Source organism: Pan paniscus, chromosome 3 (genome assembly GCF_029289425.2).
Source record: "Pan paniscus chromosome 3, NHGRI_mPanPan1-v2.0_pri, whole genome shotgun sequence".
In the NCBI taxonomy this organism is placed as follows: Eukaryota; Metazoa; Chordata; class Mammalia; order Primates; family Hominidae; genus Pan; species Pan paniscus.
In genome coordinates this window covers 61,647,029-61,672,456 of record NC_073252.2, presented here as the reverse complement: position 1 = coordinate 61,672,456, position 25,428 = coordinate 61,647,029, and the positions used below count along the sequence as shown (strand labels likewise).

The 25,428-nt window shown below is 33.3% G+C and overlaps 1 protein-coding gene across 1 annotated transcript; it reads right to left on the bottom strand.

Moving 5' to 3' along the window:
• Nucleotides 1-1,496: 1,496 nt before the first annotated feature.
• On the bottom strand, nt 1,497-24,104 carry TMPRSS11B (transmembrane serine protease 11B). Its single transcript, XM_034959549.2, is given in 10 exon segments — nt 1,497-1,658; nt 2,329-2,471; nt 2,837-3,096; nt 4,778-4,955; nt 5,952-5,990; nt 8,041-8,201; nt 9,582-9,649; nt 9,731-9,846; nt 15,265-15,380; nt 23,998-24,104. Coding segments are annotated over 10 exon segments (1,350 nt in total).
• Nucleotides 24,105-25,428: the final 1,324 nt, after the last annotated feature.

Here is a 25,428-nt window from a genome sequence, read left to right as displayed (position 1 = left end):
CTGCCTATCTTTATTCACTAAATGTGGTATCCTTGAAGGAAGACATTGTATCTATACCTGACATTTCCTGAAACACACTAGGGACTCAATAAATACATGTGGCTGGCCTGAAACAGAAGTGAGGAGAGAAAGACACCATCTTGTCACAGATGGTTATAGATTTGCTTGATGTCAATATGAATATCATTTGAGCCATACTTTATAGTAAAGAATAAAAGAGTAACTCCACAAACAAATGAAGAAAGGAGTACTTTTTTAGTTTATTTTAATGACTTTAAGTTTTTGGTGACTTTTACATTTGGAAAATTACATAAGGTAAATTATTTGTAGAGATTACAAAGTTAGCCATCCATATGATTGCACTTTTACTATAAGGAGATGCCACACAGTTCTCTGCCCTTGATGACCTCATATTATTTTTGCTGCAAGAGAAAGCAAACAAATGACAAAAGATGAATATGAAGGCAATGGAAAATGTTATATAAATAATTCCCACTCAAAAGTCATTCTTTAATTCCTGACAAATTTTGGAAGTCAACTCAATGAGGACAAATTTGTGTAAGGATAAATTTGTCAACTTATCACAGATGATGGAGAGTGACTTTAACCAAATCATTTCTCTTCTCTGGTCTTCAGTTTCTTGATCTGTAAATTGAAAGACTCAGTGTAGCTGGAGCTCTGATACTCCGTCTTCACTGCAAGATTGCATGATTTTATGAGGTACATGAATCATTTCACATATAAGTAAAAAAGTAATGTACACTTTTGCACTTATTCCAGTTAACAAAATGAAATTATAATTGATATAATAAAAAGTAACTCATTTGATAAATCCCCTATATATGTTCTCATAGTTTCAAAATTTATATTTTATTTTCTTTTGATTCTGGAAAACAAATTAAGGTCAATTCTGAATATAATGGTAAAATGAATCACAACTCAGCTATTAAGAAAAATTATATATTAGCCTTCTTTATTTTCTTCCCTCCTTTTTTTTTTTTTTTTTTTTTGAGACAGGGTCTCACTCTGTTGCCCAGGCTGGAGTGCAGTGGTGGCGCAATCACAAATCACCACAGCCTCAACCTGCTGGGCTCAAGCAATCCTACCACCTCAGCCTCCTGAATAGCTGGGACTATAGGTGCACGCCACCATGCCTAGCTAATTTTTGTATTTTTTGAACACGGATTTAGCCATGTTTCCCAGGCTGCCCTCAAACTCCTGGGCTCAAGCAATCCGCCTACCTCGGCCTCTCAAAGTGCTAGGATTACAGGCATGAGCCACTACACCTGGCCTCTTCCTATCTCTTACATTAATTTAAAAGATTAATAAATGCATGGACAGTGTTTTAGATATAATAAAATATTAATAAAGACATTTATATTTTTATATATAATAAAATGATTAGTTTACCAACAATCAAAATAAAAAGATCCCAAAGCCGCAGATAAGGATAGCCTGCAGTGGTCTTTATGTTCCTTTGTATAATTCCTTTTTTTTCAGAGTCCAGTCTTGGATGTAATCCAATTGCGATAAGAAGTCACTCGAGTATAGACACCTGGCTTATTCTTTTTACCACATCCATCACCCCAGCTTACTATTCCAACAAGATGCCAGATATTTCTGGAATCAGGGTAAGCTAGTGGTCCACCAGAATCATTCTAGAGGAAGAAAAGAAAAAAATGTTTCTTGTCTTAACAAAAAATTTCCTTTTACCTCTCCTGTGGAGTTATCTGTACCTCCTGGGCACTGAAACCAATTCACTCTCTTTGGGCTTAGAACTCTGAAACCCTTAGGACTTTTTTTTTAAAACACAAGACAGCTACAAACCAGAATATATGGCCTAAAACTGCCAAATGTTGACTTGAGCAAACCAGAGTTTGACTTATATAGCGAGTGCAGCTTGCATATGGAGAAGGTGACTTAGCTGCTTGCACTGAGCTTAAGTCTCTATGATGAAGCCTCTAAGAAACAAGTGGCATAGGCATGTGCCCAGACTCCTGATGCATCTCTGGATAAAGAGAAGACAACATTCTAGGTCTGCAGGTTGCCCAGAAAATAGGACAAAATTCATCTTGTAAACTTCTTCTAAGTATTATTCTTTGTATGAATTCCGAGATTGAAAACTTCATGAGGGCAGGATTGTGTTCACCTCCACGTCCCTAGCATGTAGGCTAGTGTCTGGTACATAAATGGAATTAATACATTTTTAGTGTATTGAAATACAAAGCTACTATGTCAGTATCATTAACACAAAAAAAATTTTATGTGGATAAAAACTTCCATTTGATTAACTGGGAGAAAACAATTGGATAATGTAACTAGACATACCTGACATGCATCAGCTTCTCCTGACATAAATCCAGCACATAACATTGTATCAGTCACAAAGCCAGAGTATGCATATGAGGCATTGCAAATTTTGTTGTCAATAATCTTCAAAAAGGCTTCTTGAAGTATCACTGGAAATGAACCTAAAAGCAATAAGTGCTGCATATTATGCAGATCTTAGACTTTGCTGGGACAAAGAATATCTATCTATAGCATAAAGCAGACTCTCTTGGTCACCAAGAGTCAGGCCAGTCCCAGGTTAGATTAGTCTCTTTCAGGTGTTTGTAATAGTTGGCTGCCTAACACATAATTTCAATTTTTCCAATTCCCATTCCCAGAGATGTTTTAGGAAGTGAAGACAATTTGACAACATGCTTTTTGTCCCACCACTTGGTTTTCTTTTCAGTATATTTACTGATTGATTAATTGCATGAGGGGATGGTTGATTGATTGATTGATTGATTAGTTATTCCCATGCAGCTATTATGATTTTACAAAAAAATCTTACCATTCATATAAAGTGTTCCCCAACCTGTAACTACAACATTGTCATTTTCTGAGAGCTTCATTTTGGCTTCAGGAAGACAAATCTTACGAACCTACTTTGTAAAAGAAACTTCTTCAGCAAGCTGCACAAGGGCCATATTATCATGAAGCCCAGGACTGCTATAATTTTCATGAAAAATAATGTTTTGGACTTTCCGTGTCATATATGGTTTATTTACTACAATTCCAAAGTTGACAGTCCAATCTTTTGAATTATTTTTCCTAGAGGACACAATGTAATTAGAATACACTCAGTTGCTGGGTCACAACACTGTTCTTAGTGGTGATTATCTCATAATTTTAAGGCATGAGGTTCCCAAACAAAACTATAAACCACTGAAATTCTATTTTGAAAACTGTCTTTGACATGGAGCTGTTGTAAATGTTGCAGTCACTTAAAAATAATGCTAAGGACTCAGATTTGTCAGCTTTCTGAAGATCTTTTCAAGTAGAGTCACTGATGTTTTCCCTTGCTTATTCAGTTCCATCCAGTTTCTGAACATTTAATTTGGTCAGGAATCACATGAGCATCCTCAATTCCATAAGTGGATGGGGTCCAGGATTAGTCTTATTGCCACATACCCTTGGTTTCAATAGCTACTTTTTTTACCCTCACCCTTCTACCACCCTCAAGTAGGCCCTAATGTCTATTGTTCCCCTCCTTGTATCCATATGTACTCAGTGTTTAGCTCCCACTTATAAGCAAGAAGATGTGGTATTTAGTTTTCTGTTCCAGCATTAATTCATTTAGTTTGGATAATAGCCTGCAACTGCATCCATGTTCCTGCAAAGGCCATGATTTTATTCTTTTTTATGACTGGATAGTATTCCATGGTGTATATGACCCATATTTTCTTTATCCAGTTCACCGTTGCTGGGCATCTAGGTTGATTTCATGTTTTTGCTATTGTGAGCTGTGGTGTACATACAAGTGCATATGGCTTTTTGGTAGAACAATTTATCTTCCTTTGGATATACTCAATTTTTGGGTCCAGATTAAATTTTACGTCAGATGGATATGCTGTCTTTCTTCAAATTTCCATAGTACTTACTATCTTTGTAATACGTGTCATGTTTACAATACTATGCAGCCTCATACTTTTAGTATATGACATTTAAATTTTCTCAACTAGATTATAAACTTCTGGATGGCAAGACAAGGAAGCACCTAGTAACTGGAGTCAGACACACTTGAATTCACATTCAGTTTCTATTATTTAAGAACTAGGCTGGGCATGGTGGCTCGCACCTGTAATCCCAGCACTTTGGGAGGCTGAGGCAGGTGGATCACTTAAGGTCAGGAGTTCGAGACCAGCCTGACTAACATGGTAAAACCCCGTCTCTACTAAAAATACAAGAATTAGCTGGACATAGTGGTGCGTGCCTGTAATCCCAGCTACTCAGGAGGCTGAGACAGGAGAATCGCTTAAACCCAGGAGGCAGAGTTTGCAGTGAGCTGAGATCACGCCATTGCACTCCAACCTGGGCAACAGATTGAGACTCCATCTCAAAAAAAAAAAAAAAGAGCTGAGTGATCTTAGCCAAGTTTTGTCACCTTTCCTGAGTGAGACTTAGTTTCCTCATCTTCAAATGGTTTTAACTATACTTTCCATACAGAATTGAATGTTGTGATTAAATGAAATGATGTTAAGTAAAGCACTTAATGTCAGGCCAAGGTACCTATTTGGAAAATGTTAATTAATACTTCTATTTGCTTTTCTCTCCTTTCTCTAATTTAAATGCATTTCCTGCTATTTAATTATGCGGGTGATTGTAAATGTTCTATGTGATTGTAAATTTCATATGGCCTTGGTGAACCTTGACACATTAAGTTAACCCCTACAAACTATCCAAAATAGTTTTGCACCTAGCATCCTTCATTTAGTCAAATTTTCAAACTTACTTAGCAAAGCAGTGAGCTGCAGATAATAGCCACCTGCTGCTGATCAGAGAGGCTCCACAGTAGTGACGGCCTTTCCATTGCATGCTGGCCTGCCATGGCCATGCCCCCACCAGGGAGCTTTTTCCATTCACAATTTTGTTGCCAGTTATGATACTGTTGGCTACTTGTCTCCCACAACCTAGAGAAAGGATGTATTTACACGAGAGCAGGTATCTTTGATTACGCATTATAAAAAATATATCATTAAAAATTACTTGAAACCTTTCAGTGATTATTCAACTTCTCCTAATTGATGACGTTTCTTTCCTACAAGATACTCCTGTGATGTTTCTGTATTCTATCTTGGTTTGAGTGGTTCTTACTTATCCTCTTTTCCAGTCTCAAGCATCTTTCAACCACTATTTTTTGTTGTGTCTATGTGTTATAACTCTTGTCTCTCTAAGCAGATTCTTGAAGGAGGAGCTTTGCCTCATTGGTGTCTACATCTTGCATAGTATATGCACTGCTGTCTGTAAGACACCATGTGAACAAAAGATACTCCATAAATATCCATGGAGTGAATGAATGCATAAATGTATCTTGTGGACAACATGATACTCTAAAGAGAATTTATTTAAAAGATGTAACCGGACAGCGATATGCTCCTATAGGCCCAGCTACTTGGGAGGCTGAGGCAGGAGGACCGCTTGAGCCCAAGAGTTCCAGGCTATAGTCCACTATAATTGCACCTGTGAATTGCACTCCAGCCCACACAACATAGCAACATCCCACCTCTAAAGCAAAAAATAATAATAATTTTTAAGATGCAGAACTGTTTTTATCTTTAATAAATATATTTTATATAGCCTGGTTTTATATTTTCTTCTTATCCTAAATTGTCATTTCCTTCAATCTTTCTCATTTTAACATATTCAAATATGATATTTTTCACTCACAATTTTATTATTTGGAATCAATTTTCATTTAACTTTTTATATATTTTTAAATAAATGTTAAAATTAATAGACCAGTGTTTTTCAAAGAGAAATTCTAAGTCAATATCTGGTATATCTAGTAATTCGGAAAGCGTGTTATGGGATTTCCACATGATATATTTCAAATATTTTTAATAGAAAAATAATGAGAAAATACCTGTGAGTCCATCAAATTTATAATTAAAAGGTCCTTAACTTACAGTTGTTGGTAAGCATTTCGGAAGCAGCCTTGCTGATTTCTGAAAGTGAAAAACAAAACAAAATATAAAATTGAGCAAATATCACCAAGCAATTGACTTCAACCTAAGAACATAAATGCTAACTTTCCTAACCCAATATTGTCCAACATTTAACTATTTGGAGTAGTTCAGGTATTTTCAGCCCCTCTGACTCTTATTTGTTACATTATAACCATCTCTCCATATCTCTACTAGGTAGCCTAGAAAAAGAGAAAAGGGAATAAAAAACAAAAATCAGTTTTATGATTATTGAAGTAAAATATTCAGTGCTGTAAGAAGCTGGCACCCTTACAAATTGTTTTTTTATTATACTTTAAGTTTCAAGGGTACATGTGCACAACGTGCAGGTTTGTTACATATGTATACACGTGCCATGTTGGTGTGCTGCACCCATTAACTCGTCATTTAACATTAGGTATATCTTCTAATGCTGTCCCTCCCCCCTCCCCCTTACAAATATTTTTAAGAGATCATGATAGGGATTTCTTTCCCATGATAATTCTCTTTACTCTGAAATGCTCAGAATTATATATATTTTAAGGAAAAATGTCCCAATTAAAATTATACTTCACTGAGCCCATCCTGCTCTTTAGGGAAATCTCCTTACTAAGAATGAATCATGAAATTTTGAGAACTTAAATTTAAATCTTTTTCCTATTGGTAAAAGACTTTAGAGAGAAGGAGAAGAGGAGGAAACTAAAGAAACACTAGAAAATGCTGACTATACTCTATGGGACACAGAAAGAGAGTAAACAACATATCCCTCTTTCCCAAAAGCTACTCACAGAAAAATTTTATTGCTCCCTTGAAAAGTTCTACCTCAGGTTCCCTTCTTATTAGTGGTTCACTGGTAACGGGGTCTTTATTGTGTGGCAAAAGAGCGGTAACTGGCAGATGTTGCTGGCCTTTCAAGCCCTCAAGGACCCTAGGATTAATTGTCTGGCTGGAAGAACCATGAAACTGGACTCTGAAATCATATGCTTATCACCTAGCTGGACTTTTAACAATCCAAGTGACAGTTTCAAGACCTTTGCAAAACCTTCACAATCTTTACAAACTTCACTTTCTGTAAGGAGGCAAAATCTTATCATTTTTCTGTGAGAAGCTTTTGGGAAAGAGGGATACATTGTTTACTCTCTTTCTGTGTCCCATAGAGTATACTCAGCATTTTCTAGTGTTTCTTTAGTTTCCTCCTCTTCTCCTTCCCTCTAAAGTCTTTTACCAATAGGAAAAAGATTTAAATTTAAGTTCTCAAAATTTCATGATTCCCTTGTTTTCTAGGGAATTTTCCAGACAATTTTTTTCTTTAAAAGTGGTATTACTCCCGTTTTTTCACAAAAATCAATAAGAACTCCCATCCCTAACATTGTTCTTAACTCCTGCAGTCTCCTTACTGAAAGACCAACAAAGCCCTAAATCTGCTTTCTGTCATGAGATCCTGACAAAAGCAAGGAGTAGAAAAGAAAGATACTTTGCCTGGGCTCGGTGGCTCATGCCTGTAATCCCAGCACTTTGGGAGGCCGAGGCGGGCGGATCACAAGGTCGGGAGTTCAAGACCAGTGTGACTAACATGGTAAAACCCTGTCTCTACTAAAAATACAAAAAAATTAGCCAGGTGTGGTGGCGGATGCTTGTAGTCCCAGGCTGAGGCAGGAGAACTGCTTGAACCTGGGAGGCAGAGGTTTCAGTGAGCCAAGATCACGCCACTGCACTCCAGCCTGGGCAACAGAGCAAGACTCCATCTCAAAAAAAAAAACAAGAAGATAATTCAATTAGAACCCTTCACCCCCTTTCCCATGCATAATAGCCAAATCCTTCCAAACTTACATCCATGCTTGCAGTGTAACCCTCATTCCTATCATTCTTCAGACAATGATTCCATGGCACTGCCCTTTCCACTACCAAGTCATTGCTAGGGGTGACAGAGTTAGGTACGCATATTTTTTTTCCCAAACTACTAAAACTCTTAGTTCACTTTTTAGTACTTTAAAAAAAAAATAATCCAGAAAAAAACCTATGTAATAGAAAATAATGGAAATAAGTCAAATACCCATGAGTTTAATGGAAGCGGGAACTGCATTCCAGGATGCCATGTTGTTTTTCAACATCTGATGTAATTTAGCCTTGATTTTAGTCCTCATGCTAACTCTTTCTGCTGGAGGAAACTTGAATTTCAGCTGTAACTGCACATTTGAACCATTGGCATTAGGCCTAGAAACAACAGAAATTTTCTAATATACTGTTTCTTGATCTTTTAGAGGCTTTGTGAACACATTAAATTTCACACATTTTAATTATCACATTTTCTTTACATATATTAAAGAAAAATATACATATACTATCTAAGCATGTATAAAATTCAAAGATATCTAAAAAAACTTCTAGTACGTCTAGTTCAGATGTGCTATTCATGGAAGAAAATATAGACCACAAACTAAAATCAGAATATTTCAAACACTATGGGAAATGGAATACTGGCCAAGAAATGATTGGCATGAAGTCTTACTATAATACAATAAAAACCAGTGCTCTCATAAAGAATTTTTCTAATAACTTCATTTTATAGAAAGAGATAAATGAGAAAATAAAGGTAGGGCAGGGAAGCATTCAAAAGACAATTTCCAGCATGTATTTAGAAGCCAGTGCTAACCTTCTTCCTACGGTTTTTTTATACATAACCAGTCTGCCCCAACAGATCTATACAATGAAAAAGCTCAGAAAGAGAATTCTAAAGCATGAAGGACATCTTGATTATATATTCAGTACATTCTTTTGATTAATCAGGAAAAGAGATTAATTCATTTTGGAAGACTTTCAAACCAAAGCCATATCAATCAGAATTGTTAAAAATATCCATAATTTCACTTTCAAATAATTATGATCAATTCTAGGGTCTTTGAAGGTTTTTGTTTGTCTGTAGGTAAGTAGGTTGGTTAGGTCAGCTGGATTTTTTGTTTGTTTTGTTTTGAGAGTTCAGAATTCCCCAGAATTGATATTAACAATTACCAAATTACAAGTGGGCTCTACCCTCATTACTCTTCCCCCATACACTATACCCTCCTCCCTGCATCCCTCCCTACCACCACTATCTTCAGGCATCCTTCAAAGGTGTGTCTAGACAAATGTTGTCTTAAAATATTGTCTTTGTTCCACAGCCATTGTAAGGATGATAATTATTAAGGAAACTAAAATAGGATGTTTTTAGGGAAGGTATGGGCTAAAAACAAACCAGTTGAATTATTTGTTTTCCCTGGAGTTATAATTATCTTTCATCATAGCAGTCAGTTAGGACTGACCACCACCAATAACCTTATAATTCTTTTGCAGGTATAAAGATTAAAGATTTGTATATAATGACTCTTGCCCAGGACAGAAATTTGCTAGATACAATGATACTTTCATTCATGGAGAACTTGATCTTTCTTTTTCTTTTTTTTTCTATTTCCTTCGTTCCTTCCTTTCTTTCTTTCCTTTCCTTTGTTTCTCTTTTTCTTTATGTTTGTTTTTTGTTGTTATTGTTATCTAAAATCAAGGTTGTATGACATATCACCTACTTTCCTTTCATAAAATCTTAAATGAACTTGTACTTACAGAAGTTTGATGACCTCAGATTTGACATATTCCTTATATATACTGGAATTTTGAAATGCATTTAACATCTGACAAGAGAAAAAAAACAGTCATCATGTATGTTTCAATCAAATTTATAATAAAATTAATTTTAAAAATCTCTGATTTACCTTAGTCTCAATATCTTTGCTTAGATTTGTGCTGGCTTGTGAAGCTGCGTTTTCACAATTATCATTGTATGTGACTCCAGAAATATGAAAATCACCTTGATAATAGTAAGTCTTCTCTGCAAAATTAAGAAGAAAAAACCTCAAAGAATTTTAAAGTGGAAAGTGACTTTAAAGCGATTTATACCTCTGCCTCAACATTCCACCCAGCTTTAGAAATAATCCATTTATACCTCTGCCTCAACCATTTATACCTCTGCCTTAACATTTATACCTCTGCCTCAACATTTATACCTCTGCCTTAACCATTTATACCTCTGCCTCAACATTCAACCCAGCTTTAGAAATAATCCAAGGGAGGGAGAAAAATAAAAGGAGAGGAGTGAACAATTGTTTATTCCAGAAATGGCAACTCCATATCATTCATTCAATGATCCCCGCTTTCCCTTTATGTGATAATAGACATTACTGTCCTGCTAAGTCCAGATATACCCTCAGCACCCTCCTCAAAACAGCAATGCCCGCAGTCACTAACAATCCCCCTGAGTATGCACTAGATATAAAACATCTTTTACATGTATAGTCTAAACTCAGCCTAGCAATTACCCAATTAATCTTTCTAAGCAATTCTAATACAGGAAACATGCAAGCATCAGTCACCCTTCACTTTCTGGATGATATACACTGTCTTGCACCCTTTTGCATGCCCTTTGCCTGCTGGCCTGGTTTCCATTCCTTGATGTTATTCCTGGAGGACACCATGGTGCCCTTATTATTATTATTATTATTATTATACTTTAACTTCTGGGATACACGTGCAGAACATGCAGATTTGTCACATAGGTATACACGTGACATGGTGGTTTGCTGTACCCATCAACCTGCCATCTACATTAGTTATTTCTCCTAATGCTATCCCTCCCCTAGTGCCTCCACCTCCCTGCCAACCCTGGTGTGTGATGTTCCCCTCCCTGTGTCCATGTGTTTTCATTGTTCAGCTCCCACTTATGAGTGAGAACATGTGGTGTTTGGTTTTCTGTTCCTGTGTTAGTTTGCTGAGAATGATGGTTTCCAGCTTCATCCATGTCCCTGCAAAAGACATGAACTCATTCTTTTTATGGCTGAATAGTACTCCATGGTGTATATGTGCCATATTTTCTTTACCCAGTCTATCATTGATGGGCATTTGGGTTGGTTCTAAGTCTTTGCTATTGTGAACAGTGCTGCAATAAACATAAGGTTGCATATGTCTTTATAGTAGAATGATAATGATTTATCATTCTTGGGGTATATACTCAGTAATGGGATTGCTGGGTCAAATGGTATTTCTGGTTCTAGATCCTTGAGGAATCATCTCACTGTCTTCCACAATGGTTGAACTAATTTACACTCCCAACAGTGTAAAAGCATAGTGCCCTTTTATTTCCCTACAGCATATGATGGGTGGTGCTTTGTATGAGTCACAAGGTCTCATATCCCCATCTTTTCCCTTCCCCAAATATAAACTGCTTCACGTAATACATTAGGTCACCATAATTTAAAACAGGACAAGCCTCTTAAAAATAGGAATTACCAAGATGCAGTGGATTATGCCTATAGTCCTAGCAGTTTTTGAAGTCAAGGTGGAAGGACTGCTTGAGTCCAGGGGTTCAAGACCAGCCTGGACAGCATAGTGAGAGCCTGTCTCTACAAAAAACTTAAAAAATTTGCCGGGCATGGTGGCACGTGCCTGTAGTCCCAGCTACTGAGGAAGCTGAAGTGGGAGAATTGCTTGGGCCCAGGAGTTCAAGTCTACAGTGAGCTGTAATTGCACCACTGCACTCCAGACTTGGTGACAGAGTGAGACCCTTATGTCAAAAAAAATAAAATAAAAAGAACTAATACGAAAGAATACCCTGTTTTGGTTAAGTAATTAGCCATTCCTGTATTTTGTGAGCAATTGTGCTTTTGATCCACCTTTAACATACACCATGTAGTCTCTAAGTGACTGAAAAGTATGATCTCCTAAGCTGAAATAATTTATTACCCTGTAAGTTAGAAATAATTTTAAAATAAAATAAAAACTGATTTCCTATATTCCTATGGATTCTTATATTTTTCCTTATGGTAACCAATACATACAAAAGTCCAATGCCAAAGTCTGTCTGAGAAGTTACCTGAAAAGATGAATGCATATGAAGCTAGAGGAGCTAGTTCCAGCCCCATCACAAATCAGCTGTGCTGTCTTGGCATATTTAGCCCGCTGGGATTTTCTTTATTAATCACAAAAACTAAATTGCAGCCTGGTGCGGTGGCTCCCAGCTGTAATCCCAGAACTTTGGAGGCAGAGGTGAGAGGATCACTTGAGGTCAGGGGTTCAAGACCAGCCTGGCCAACATGGTGAAACCCCATCTCTACTAAAAAAAAAAAAAAAAAAAAAAAAAATTAGCCAGGAGTGTCGGCGAACGCTGGTAGTCCCAGCTACTTGAGAGGCTGAGGCAGGAGAATTGCTTGAATCTGGGAGGCAGAGGTTGCAGTTTGCTGAGGTCACACCACTGCACTCCAGCCTGGGAGATAGAGTGAGACTCCATCTCCAAAAAACAAAACAAAACAAAAAACAAAGAAAAGCAAACAAAAACTAAATTACAATAGATAAACTCTAAGACCCTCTTCTTTCTACTATTTTATCATTTTCATCTGTGAAGCTTGTCACCAAATGACTAAAGTAAATAATTAGAATCTGCTAACTTTGTGTTACATCCAGAATACTGAACCAGGGTATTTACAAGTAGGTAGATTAATTTGTCAAAAGTCTCATACATCATGCCCAGATTCTGAGAAACCATTATGTTTAGATTTCTGATTCCAGTTATAATTTTACTGGAGAATTCTATCAGTTCAAGGTACCATTTTAAAATTAATTTTCACTTGGTTTTTACTGTGGATTGAATTGTATCCCCTCCAAAATTCATATGTTGAAGCCCTAAACACCAATGTGACTGTATTTGGAGACATGATCTTTAAGGGGGAATTATGGTTAAATGGGGTCATAAGGTTGAGACACGAATCCAATATGACTAGTCTCCTTATAAGAGAAAGAGAGACCAGATCTCTCTTGCGCGCTCTCTCTCGCGCGCGCGCTCTCTCTCTCTCGCACTCTCTCTCTCTCTCGCTCTCTCTCTTTCTCACTCACTCACTTCACCCCATCTCCCAAAATACACACAGAGGAAAGGCCACGGGAAGGCACAGTGAGAATCCAGCTATTTAGAAGCCAGGAAAAGAAGTCTCCCCAGAAACCAACCAGCATATTGGTCTTAAAAGTCCAGTCTCCAGGATTGTGAAAAAATGTCTGTTGTTTAACCTAGCCAGTCTGTGGATTTTGATATGGTAGCTTGAGCAATTATAATTATTTAGATAAACTGAATGGAAATCTATTCTATATTCTATACTGTGGTCAGTGATTTTCAGTTTTACAGACATAGCAACAGTAATCTTTACATGGTAAACTGCCTTCCATTTCAAAGTTTATCAAGTCTTTTTTCTTAGGATAGACAGATTTTATTACCTCTCTAAAACACTGTTTTATACTAATAGATTATAACAATACCTATACACCATAATCACTACAGAGCTTCCAAAAAGCATGCATGGGTAAGGTCATGCCCCGGTCCAACTGAATCAGCTAACCTAAGAGTAGGGCCTAGAGAATGAACACTACTTCAAAAGAGCTCGACAGGTGATTCTGAGAAGAAGCTAGGGTTTGGAACTATTAGATAAACTATCTGAAGAATTATGAAATTGGTTATACATGTGTATTAAGCTTTTGGAAATAGCATTGTTAAGTAAAACGGTTGAGAAAGAGATGAATCAAAGTCATTTCTAGAATAATGATCTTTGTGAAATACTTATCTCTGAGTTAATCTAAAAAGTGGAAACTCAAAAGTTAAAAAAGTTGATTGAGAAATAATAGATGTGTTTAGACAGGGAAACTAATTTCATGCTACTTAAATGAGGGATTACAATAGCTGCCATCCAGCTAATTTCATACCAGTTAAATGAGAGATTACAGTAGCTGTTATCCAGCTTAAGTTGTTCTCAATATTAACAAATATTATATTCGTTCCTAAGCCAGAGTCCTACAGCAGAAACTCCTCTTTCAAACTGACTTCAAACAACATTTACCACAGCGTTTGTGTCCATTTTTACTCCACAGGTAGGACAGTTCAAGTAATTTAACTTTAAGTAATTTAAGCTGCTATAGCCTTCTATCTGAAATAGTAGGTGGTTGACCATGTAGAGGCATTGAAGGGTGAATTCTCGTCCCATGCACCTCCTGCTCCAGCCAGGGTTCTGTAGTTCCCCTTTGCACCACTCCTTTCCATTAAGACCTTGCTTCCCCAGGAAAGGGGACCTGTTAAGATGCAAACTGTATGTTGAAAAAATGGATTTTTTCACAAGGGCTTGATTTTGAAAACTCAGAGCACTGTACTTAAGGAAATTATGTGAAGAATGTTATTTTTTAATGAGTAGAGGGAAAGAGAGGACAGAAAGAGATTATGAAAATTTCATGGATAGATATGGCAGGCAGGAGATTGAGTGCCCATTACCCTTCTGAAAGACAAGTCTTAAGAGGACTGAGGAGAAACAAAGGAAAAGAAGCCAGGTTGAAAGAAACTGTGTAATTTTTGCTGAGTCAGCCAAAATTTGTCTACATTGTATTATTGTATAGGGTTATATATTTCAGAGATATAAAACTCAGAAAAATCATGATAAAGTAATATAATTAAACTATTAAGTATATTAATATTAAGCTTTTAAGCAAGCTATGCTACTTAAAAGCTTGTGGTATCAAGCAAGTCACTTTACTTTTCTGAGCCCCAGTGTACTGTATGTGAAAATAAGGATAGTAGTAAAATCTGTCACCCCTAGCTCACAGGATTATTGGGAAGATAAAGTGGAATGATGGATGTCAAATTTATTTTAAAACATTAAATAACTATACAGGTTTAAGGACTTATTTTTCAGAAAAGTAAAAATAAATTGGAAACTAAGCTTTGTGAGTATACTGTTAATAAAAGTTTTAAAAATAAAACCATGTTTGTGCAAACATTTAGCCATTATACCATGATTGACTATCTACTATTAAAAGAGTTATTTGCAGATTTTTCATTGCTACTTATTCATCATATCTTAATAACCAATAGCAGAATTGAACCAAGAAGAGAAGGAATCTCTAAAGTTTGAGATACATTTACTACAGGATGTAACAATTCAACTACAAGCCTACTATAAGCTCCTTTAATGACAATGAATATTGACATCAAAGCATTGAACATTTCAGTCTTGCTCATACCCCCATAGTTGGTGATATAATTTACAAGGAGGCCTCTGATTCAAAAAATTTTTATAAATTTCTGTGTCATAATAAACTGTGTTGAAATAAAATAGTAAATAAGAAAACTCCCAAGAAGAAATTTAATGTTCATGTTGTTTTTTTTCAATTTTTAAAATTTAAAGATTTATAGCAAGGATGAAAACTGAAAATAATCAATACTCACCAACTGCCAGAAAATGAACAAGAAGACCAATGGTTACTCCCAAGATTGCCGCCACTCCAAGAAAAATAAAGATCATAGTCCATAGTGGCCAAGATCTTTGGGAAGATATGCCGTGCCTATGAAAGAGGAAAATTTTGGTTCAAATCAGATAATAACAATCAAAATCTACCTGCCTCTCCTTCAACTCATAGTACATGAATTGTAGTTTATATATTAGTCCTTTATGCTAGTTGAAAACATAGAAACCTCAAATGCCTCAAAGAGGATAGACCCTAATGCTCATTCACTTAGCAAATTATCATTGATCCCAGGTTAGCTGCTGGAAATACATCAGTGAGCAAAATAGACATGATTTCTGTCCTTATGTTGCTGAAGAGAAATTGACTTGCTTTTTTTAAAAATTGAAGCAGGTTACAAAACATTAGTTGTAGTCTGATTGTATTTTTGTAAACTATAGCCATATCATGCACAGGGACATATAAAGACTTATAGACACAATTAAATACATAATATAATATAATATATATAATATAATATATTACATATAATATATTATATTATATATAAAATATAATATTATTATGTATAATATTATATTATATATTATATAATATAATGTATATAATATTATATTATATATTATATATATAATGTATATAATATTATATTATATATCATATTATATTATATATAATATAATATAATATATAATATTATATATAATATAATATATATATTATATATATAATATTATATATTATATATATTATAATTATATATATTATATTATTAATATATTATTATATTATTAGTATATGATTAATTATATATTATATACAATATTATATTATATATTATATGATATAATATATAATATAATATATAATATTATATATAATATAATATATCATATAATATATAATATTTTATATAATATATCATATAATATATAATATTATTTATATAATATTATATATAATATTATATGATATATAATATTATAAATAATATTATATGATATATAATATTATATAAATAATATTATATAACATATAATATTATATAAATAATATTATATGATATATAATATTATATATATAATATTATATGATATATAATATTATATATATAATATTATATGATATATAATATTATATGATATATAATAAATAATATTATATATAATATATATAATATATATTATATATTATATATTATATATATTATATATAATATTATATTGTATATAATATATAATATTATATTGTATGTAATATATAATATATTGTATGTAATATATAATATTATATTGTATATTATATATTATATATTATATTGTATATAATATAATATAATAATGTATTATATATAATATTATATTATATATAATATAATAATGTATTATATATAATATATTATATATAATATATATGATATAATATATTATATATCATATATGATATTATATTATATATAATATATAATATTGTATTATATATAATATAATATATATTATATATAATATATATTATATTATATAATACATATTATATTATATAATATATAATATATATAATATAATAAATATTATATATATTATATATAATATATATTATATATAATAAATAATATTATATATAATATATAATATTATACAATATATAATATATTATGTATTATATTATAAATATATAATATATTATGTATTATATTATAAATATATAATATATAATATATTATGTATTATATTATAAATATATAATATATAATATATTATGTATTATATTATAAATACATGATATAACAAGTTTTAATTATAGGTTTGATAATTGCAGATGGAAATACCATGATGTCAACTGCAGTAATCTCTATGTAATAAAATTATAGATTTTTTGTTTACTTTTAACTGCATTTTCTAATTTTTCTTTTTTTTAATTTTCTTTCTTTCTTTTTTTTTTGAGACAGAGCCTCACTCTGTCACCCAGGCTGGAGTGCAGTAGTACAATCTCAGCTCATTGTAACCTCTGCCCCACTGGGCTCAACTGATCCTCCCACCTCAGCCTCCTGAGTATCTGGGACCACAGGGGTGCACCACCACACCCAGCTATTTTTTTGTAATAGAGTCAGTGGTCTCACCATGTTGCCCAGGCTAGTCTCAAACTCCTGAGCTCAAGCGATCTGCCCATCTTGGCCTCCCAAAGTGTTGGGATTACAAGCATGAGCCACTGCACCTGGCCTATTTTCTATAATGTTTCTACAACAAATGTAAATTATTTGCATAATATAAATTAATAGATCAGTTAGTTGTTTTATCATCAAAGCCAATCAATTAGATGAAACAGAATTAGAAAATATGGTGGTTCGGCATCATAGAGATAAAGCAGTTTATGGTTACAGTTACATTGTATGGCCACACTAAGGTTAATCTACATAAAGTTTGAATCCTAGTTATTTTTCATATCTTGAGAGATGATGTTATATAATTGTCCATTGGAGGAAGGGCTGTAACATAAACATTCATGATTTCAAATGCAAAACATCCTCAGCTGCTTCTTCAATCTCTATTCTGTATCATTCTAAATAAACCTTGCAAAACAGAAGAGTTTGTAATCAGGGAACATATTTGGTGAATTACATATTTCCTATGAATATGTGAACCTTTTTGTTCTCATCTCATCCAGGACCAACTGACTTTTAGGTAGATACATTTTTGTTTTTGTTTTTTTTAGCATTACCTGATACAACTGTGCAACTCCACCTAAACTTGTTTCCTCTTCACTCTGTTCCACATTCTTAATCCTACCTCTTCCTTATACCTCTTTGTCTCTTTTGATGACTTGTTAATTAGTGTTTCGCAGAACCAACATTATTCATCAAAGCTCTTCAAAGAAACTCCTTATTTCAGACACATTTCATGTGTTTTTTTGTACCGGAATTCTGTTATTTAATATCAGCCTCACAGAAAAAAAGTCTACTCAGGCATAGCATTTCTAATACAGTATTTATAACTTTATTAATATTTGATAACATGTTTCTTTTAATGACTATAAAAGTGCACTGTGACAGTAAGGTCTCAAATTTGTTTTGAATTAGCTAGTTATAACAGTCTGGTAGCTTGGGCTTTCTGAGACATGCATATTAGTCTAAAAGACTAAACATTATGTAGCCTAAATAATTATTCTAAGTTCTGAGATGGTTTCAGAATAATCACTGCTTTACCCAGCTTAGAAGAGATTTTTCTCTAAAAACCCATTTTGGATGCTCTGAAAATTTCTGAAGAGTACATATTATTGACTATAGCTCTGATATGACTTTTTCCTCCTCACATGGCTTTCTCTTGTCAAAAATAATTTAAAGTACTATTTTATATCTAAAAGAGTACAGTAAGTTTGTGATTAACTCAACCCTTCCTCTAATAAATGTAGCCTCTGGGAATTTATTATTATTTTTGAATAATAGCTGCACTTTTAAAAATTATGTTCTAAATATCAAAAAATGTCCATTCATGAAACAATTTACTCTCATTTACCAAATTAATTTTTGGCAACACTTTTTTCTAAAGGTAGGCATTTGCATTACAAGAGGAATCCCTCACTTAACAAAGGAAATAGGTTAAAAATTAATCTTCAACTTAAGTTGAATTTAACCAACTTCGTGTACTTAACTAAACTATAATTTCCTCACTTTTAGAATGAATCTACTTCAAATAAGAGTTACTTGCTGGCTGCATGTGGTGACTTACGCCTGTAATCCCAGCACTTTGGGAGGCCGAGGCAGGTGGATCACTTGAGGTCAGGTGTTTGAGACTAGCCTGGCCAACATGGTGAAACCCCATCTCTACCAAAAAATACAAAAATCAGCCGGGTGTGGTGGTGAGTATCTGTAACCACAGCTACTCAGGAGGCTGAGGCACGAGAATGGCTTGAACCCAGCTCCATCACAGGGGAAAAAAATAAAAGAAAACTCATTGCCATTCTGGCATAACCATTTGCCTTAATCAACTTGCAATAATGATGGTAATCAAAATGATGGTGAGTACATTACTTACAATTTTAAAACATCAGTCTTGTTATAATTTTACCCTTATGGTCGATGCCAGTGGTTAGATTTCCTTTTAACCACTTTTGGGCATTGCTTTAGGAGTTAAACAGCAAAGCATTAAAAAATATATAGTTTTCATTTATTAGAACTTCATTTATAAACCATTTGAATTAGATATGCCTGAATTATCTCATATAATGAAATGTGTTAAAGCATGATTGTGGTGCAAAATTCTTCAAATTTTAAAAAAGTAAACATTTTTTCCATAGAAAACTTTAAATCATTAGGGTGAGAATTGTGCATAAGGAGCAGAGAAGTGTAATGAACAAATGGGTAATGGCCTCTATTCTTCACTTTCTCCTGGAACTTTGAAAAAAAGAGAGTCTACAGAAAGGAAGTCATTTGAAAATTTATGAAGTTTTGAGAACCTGCAGTTTGCCTGTTGCTAATTCAGAATCTATATTAGAAAGTACATTATTCCAAAATCTATAATGGCATTCATATTTTTTATTATTCCTAAGAAAACCTTTTAATATTAGAAAATTTGATTTCAATTACATTACTAGAGAACAAAAACGGTAGTGTTCTTATGAGTGATTATAAAAGAAATCTTATGCCTCATTTCCTTAAGATTTCAGGTCAATTATATATTTATATTCCTTCCCAGTAAGCAAAATTTTGCTGAATTATTACTTTTCTAACTTTTGGAAACTTTCCCAGAGACTTCAAAGGGTCTGTAGACCTCAGACAATAGAGTGTTTCTTAACAGTGTCCAGAAATAAAAACTAAATTATAAAAACAGTCAATTAACAAAAAACTAGAACATACTTAATGGCAACTTGCTAAATTTTGCCAACTTACTCTCCCCAGTGAAATCCCCTTTACCTGTACATAATGTTCTGATTGTTGTGGCAGTATCAGGTATAATGGTGGTAATGATGATGATGAAGATAACGATAACGATGACAATGCTGGTAATAGTGATGACAAAAGTTAGAACCTTCTGACGCAGCTTTTGACTTATGTGCTACATCCAGTGTTGGAGCTTGGTTTTTATGGGCTGGGTAAGATGTAGAGAACAAATAAGATGAAACTTGTCTGACTGGTGTTAATGACCATCACATTTCTATAGTTTCAAGACAGGAGTTAACCCAAGAATGACAAACTTCCTTGACTTGGCGATTTAGAAAAAATTACGGCCCAGTTTGGTCAGCTAAGAGGTACACCCAAGAAACAGCTTTGAAGTATGTAGGGGTAATCCTAACTCTATATTTTACCAATTCCATTATACTGCCTTGTCTCTTCTCAATTGAAACTAACTATAACTAGTTAAAAGTTTCTGGCAAATATTGCCATCATTCTCATGCAGATGAAATTCTATTTCATTGTGGTTTGCATTTGCTTTTCCTTAATTACCTGTGAGAATAATCATTTCACATATTTTGAGGGAATTTGGATTTTCACTTTTGAGAATCCTGTTCATAAGTTTAGTTTTTCATCAACAGGCAGCAGATGGTAAGGAAAAAAAAATGGGTTGCTAATCTTTTTTTCTTATAGTTGTATGTGAGTTCCTTATATGATCTGGATATTAATGTATTATTATACTGGATATTAACCAGTTATGTTCACCTATTTATTAATTACCTGTCCCCAGGGTGCAGCTTGACATTTCATTATGTAAAGAGATTTCAGTTCTTTAAAAACTTCAAGAATCCATTTACTTTTGTAATGACATGAAATGATAATTTAATTTTATATTGTCTTAATTTGAAATTATTTTTTCTTACTAATAACCTGTTTTCCAAGACTTTTTTATTGCAGAGTTCATCTTTTCTCTACGGATGTGGGAGGCCTCCTATGTCATATACAAAATCTGCATGTTTCTTAACTCTCTATTCTGTTCCAATAGTCTATTTACCTTTTCTTCTGTCAATACTAAATAGTTTTAGTTACTATAGATCAGGAGTCAGCAAGCATTTTCTGTCAAGTGCCCAGACAATAAACGTTTGAGGCTTTGTAGGCCATATGGTCTCCATTGCAACTATTAAATTTTGCCATTGCAGCACAAAAACAGCCAAAAATGCTAAGTAAAAAAATACATGCAGGCATGGCTGTTTTCCAGTATTTACTTATAAAAGCAAATGGTGAACCAGGCCCATGGGTTGTAGTTTTCCAACCCCTGCTGCAGATTACAGTAGGTCATGATTTCTGAAAGCATATGTTTTCTCAAACACTTCTTCAAATTTATATTGGTAATTCTTAACCTTCTATTCTGCCATATGCTTTGAGGATCAGCTTATTAAGTCCCATTATTAAGTCCCAAGAAAATATTTTGAGATTTTGAGATTTCAATAGAAATTCTATTTATTTCACAGAATAGTTTGGAAAGATTCAACATCTTATATTGTTAACTGTTTATCAGCATGATATATCTTTCTATTTATTCATTAATTTTGTTTTGTCATTTTACTCATAAAGTGATATAAGGCACATCTTTTTTATATTTATTCCTCTGTTTGAAGTTTTTCTCATAGTCATGAATAATATTTTTCCTGTTAAATTTTCTAATTGTTTATTGCTAGTGTGTAGGAATATTACTGATTGGTATTAGTAAGTAGCATGCCCAGCAAATTTGTTTAGCTACTTTAAAAATTAATAGCTGTCTTTAGATTCCTTGAATTTTCTATATAGATGATTATGTTGTTTTTAAATATTAAGATTTCCAAATATCATTCAGTACAGTTCCTTCCTTTCTTGGATTGGCTTTCCTTCAGTTTCTGATATTTTTTGTCACTCTCCCCTGCCTTCATATGGTTAATTTTTATATTATTTTCCAAAGTTTATAATGATTAACTCTAGAAGGCCTCAATATAAGGTAGTTTGCCATTACCGGAATGCTTAAACAGTAACTTTTAAAGAACAGAATTTCTTAATTTTAATTTAAAATTTATCAATCTTTGCTTTTAAGTTTAGTGTTTCATGTATACCTGTATGTGGTCTAGGAATTCTTCGCTTTTCACAAAGACATTCTCCCATGTTTTATTCTAGAAACTTCAGTGAGTTACCATTTGCACTTAGATTAATAATTCACATAGAATTTATTTTTGTTCACATGATGAAGTGGGATTAAAGGTGTATTTATTTTTATTGGCTTTTAATTTTGCCATTATTGTGCCATATCACACTGCTTTAATTAATGAAGTTATAGAAGGTCTTGATAAGTGGTAATGTAAGTCCATATTTATTTTCCTTGTTCAATGTTGTCTTGGCTTTTTTCAGTCCATTGCATTTACTTCTAAATCTTAACACTATCTGATCAATTTCTAAAGAGAAATCTCTAGAATTTTGTTGATATTGCATTGAATGTACAGATAAATTGGAGGATAATTGACTTCTTAAAATAGTAAAGCTTCCAATCCATGGACTCGGTATACATTCATCCATTTAGATTTTCTTTAATTTTTCTCAATATCTGTATAGAAGTCATACCTGTTTCCCTACAATTAATCTATGTATTTCATATTTTTCTGTCCTATTATAAATAGTATTATTCCTTGAATTTTGTGTTACATTTGTTGCCAGCATATTGAGATACAACTGATTTTTATATAACAAGAAAATTGATTAATTTATTTAATTTATTAATTTTTTTTGTTTGGACATCTTTTCAAATTTTTAGCATATATGTACGTCATCTTGTCATCTGCATAAACAGTGTTACTTCTTTTCCATTGCTTATATTTTGTATTTTGTTTTGTTTGATTAAATTATTTTTTATTTATTTATTTATTTATTTTTTTGGGTTATGACATGGAATTCCAGTACACTATTGAATGGAATGGTGATAGCAGGGATTCTTTGCTATTTTCCCAATTTCAGAGAAAGACTTTAAGTATTTCACCACTAAGTAGAATGTTTTCTGTCACTTTATCAAATTAAGGAAATTCTCTTGTTTTTTGTTTGCTACGATTTTACAATAGAGTTTGAATTTGACCAAATCCTTTTGTCTGCATTTATTGAGATAATCATGTCTACTTTTATCTTATGAATGTCATGATCTACATTGACTCATATTTAAATGTTAAGCCAACCTTGCATTTTTGGAATAACCTCAACTTGATTGCAATTTATGACACATTTTATATATCACTGGGTTTCATATGCTAATATTTTGTTTAAGATTTTTTGATACATACTTCTGAGAGACAATGACATATAATTTTCCTGTCTTTTATTTTCATTGTTAAGTTTCACAGCTGAGCTTATGTTAGCCTTATAAAACAAGCTGGAAAGTAACTTTTATTGTAAATTATTTGAAAATTTTTATATATATATGTAAAAGGCAAGTTGCCAAAACTAATATGGTATCACTATAAGGAGATCTACCTGCCCTTCAGGGAAACCACATTTTGGACTTTGCATAAACTTGAAATAAACTTTTCTTTTACAAGCCCATCAAGATTTAAGAATTTATCTGTTGAAACAGATAATACAAATATCTATAACTAATAAATATCCTATTTGATGTTTATAGTCAATTAATTTTTTAAACACCTTTAAAAAACGTAAACATTTGAAACTGATATATAAAGTGTTCGTATTAAATCTCAATCATTTCACACACATCCATTCTTCCTTTTGATTTGCTCTAATATCAGAAATAGCCACTGTAGACTGATGAGGTTCTCTAACTTTCCACGGGCAAGCAGTGTTGCTGCTGAAACAGGATGATCCTTTCTTCCATCTTGAACAAAGCCTAAAATGTCAGTGTTTATGCCATTTTCTCCCCTTAGCTTCATAGCCACAAAAGATCTGTCAGTTATGAAGGAGAAGCACATACATCATGTTGTGCTTATGGTTACATTGAATCATCATTCTTTAAATGAGTGAGTTAGGAAACATATATTTGTTCCAAGAACACTCCCACAGACTGCATGTCTCAGTTTCAATTCAACCTGAAGTTTCAGTGTCAGCTTGGGTAAGAATTAATCAAACGCTCTGTAGCAACTGGGATTATCCACCTCATGACTGCACTTCCTCTTCCTGGGTTTCTGTTTCTTTAAAAGCTTTACCATGTCATTCACATCTAGGTATACTTCAAAATTATTCAAACCAACCTTAAGACTTACAACTGAATCTTCTACAGTAACCCTGGCCCACATACATTTTATAGTTTTCTGAGATCAAATTGCATATATCTCATAAGAATTAATTATTACATATTATTCTACTTGTGTCATACTTGTTTCCCCAAATAGATTATAAATTCCTGGAGTATAGGGTTTATGTTTTATACTAGTTTCCATACATTCCATGTTCTTAGTAAACACTGACAGGTTAATTATTCAATCCTTACAACATGGAAGAGAAAGAAAGACCCCTTCTCCTCTCCTGTTTATTTCTACATAGTATTTGGTTCTTATTAGCACTATTTTCTTTTCATTTGCAATAATATTTTGAGTTAGATTGGCTGGCAATCTAGCAGAAGCCTTTTTTCATCCTCAGACATCTTTTACTTATTTATTTATTTGCTTATTTATTCATTATATATAATAGACTTCATTTTGTAAAGCAGTTTTAGGCTCACTGCAAAATTAAGTGGTGGATACAAAGATTTTCCATACATGCCCTCCGCCCCCACACGTGTTTAGCCTCTTCGTTTATCAACATCCCCCATCAGAGTGGTACGTTTGTTACAACTGATGAACCTAAATTGACATATCATTATCACCCAGACTCCATAATTTACATTGAGTTTCACTCTTGGTATTGTACATTCTATGGGTTTGGACAAATTTGTAATGGCATGTATCTACCATTATAGTATCATACAGAGTAGTTTCACTGCCCTAATAAATAACGAAGAGGACTTTTTTACTGCACTGTTCCTTGGTACACTCACTTCTAGTAGGACCTGCTTCTCAAAATAGCAAAATCAGAAGCTCAAACTTATCAGTACTGTCCATCATGACCCAGCTCTAGGGAATTCCTTCACATTTTTCAGACTCGTGAGACATATCTTTCTAACCAAGATGTCATTTAGTTAACTTAAAATGGGAGGTACCTATTCCCTGCTTATGGAATGCATGACATATAAGAAGAAAACTCTCAAGGAACCTGGGT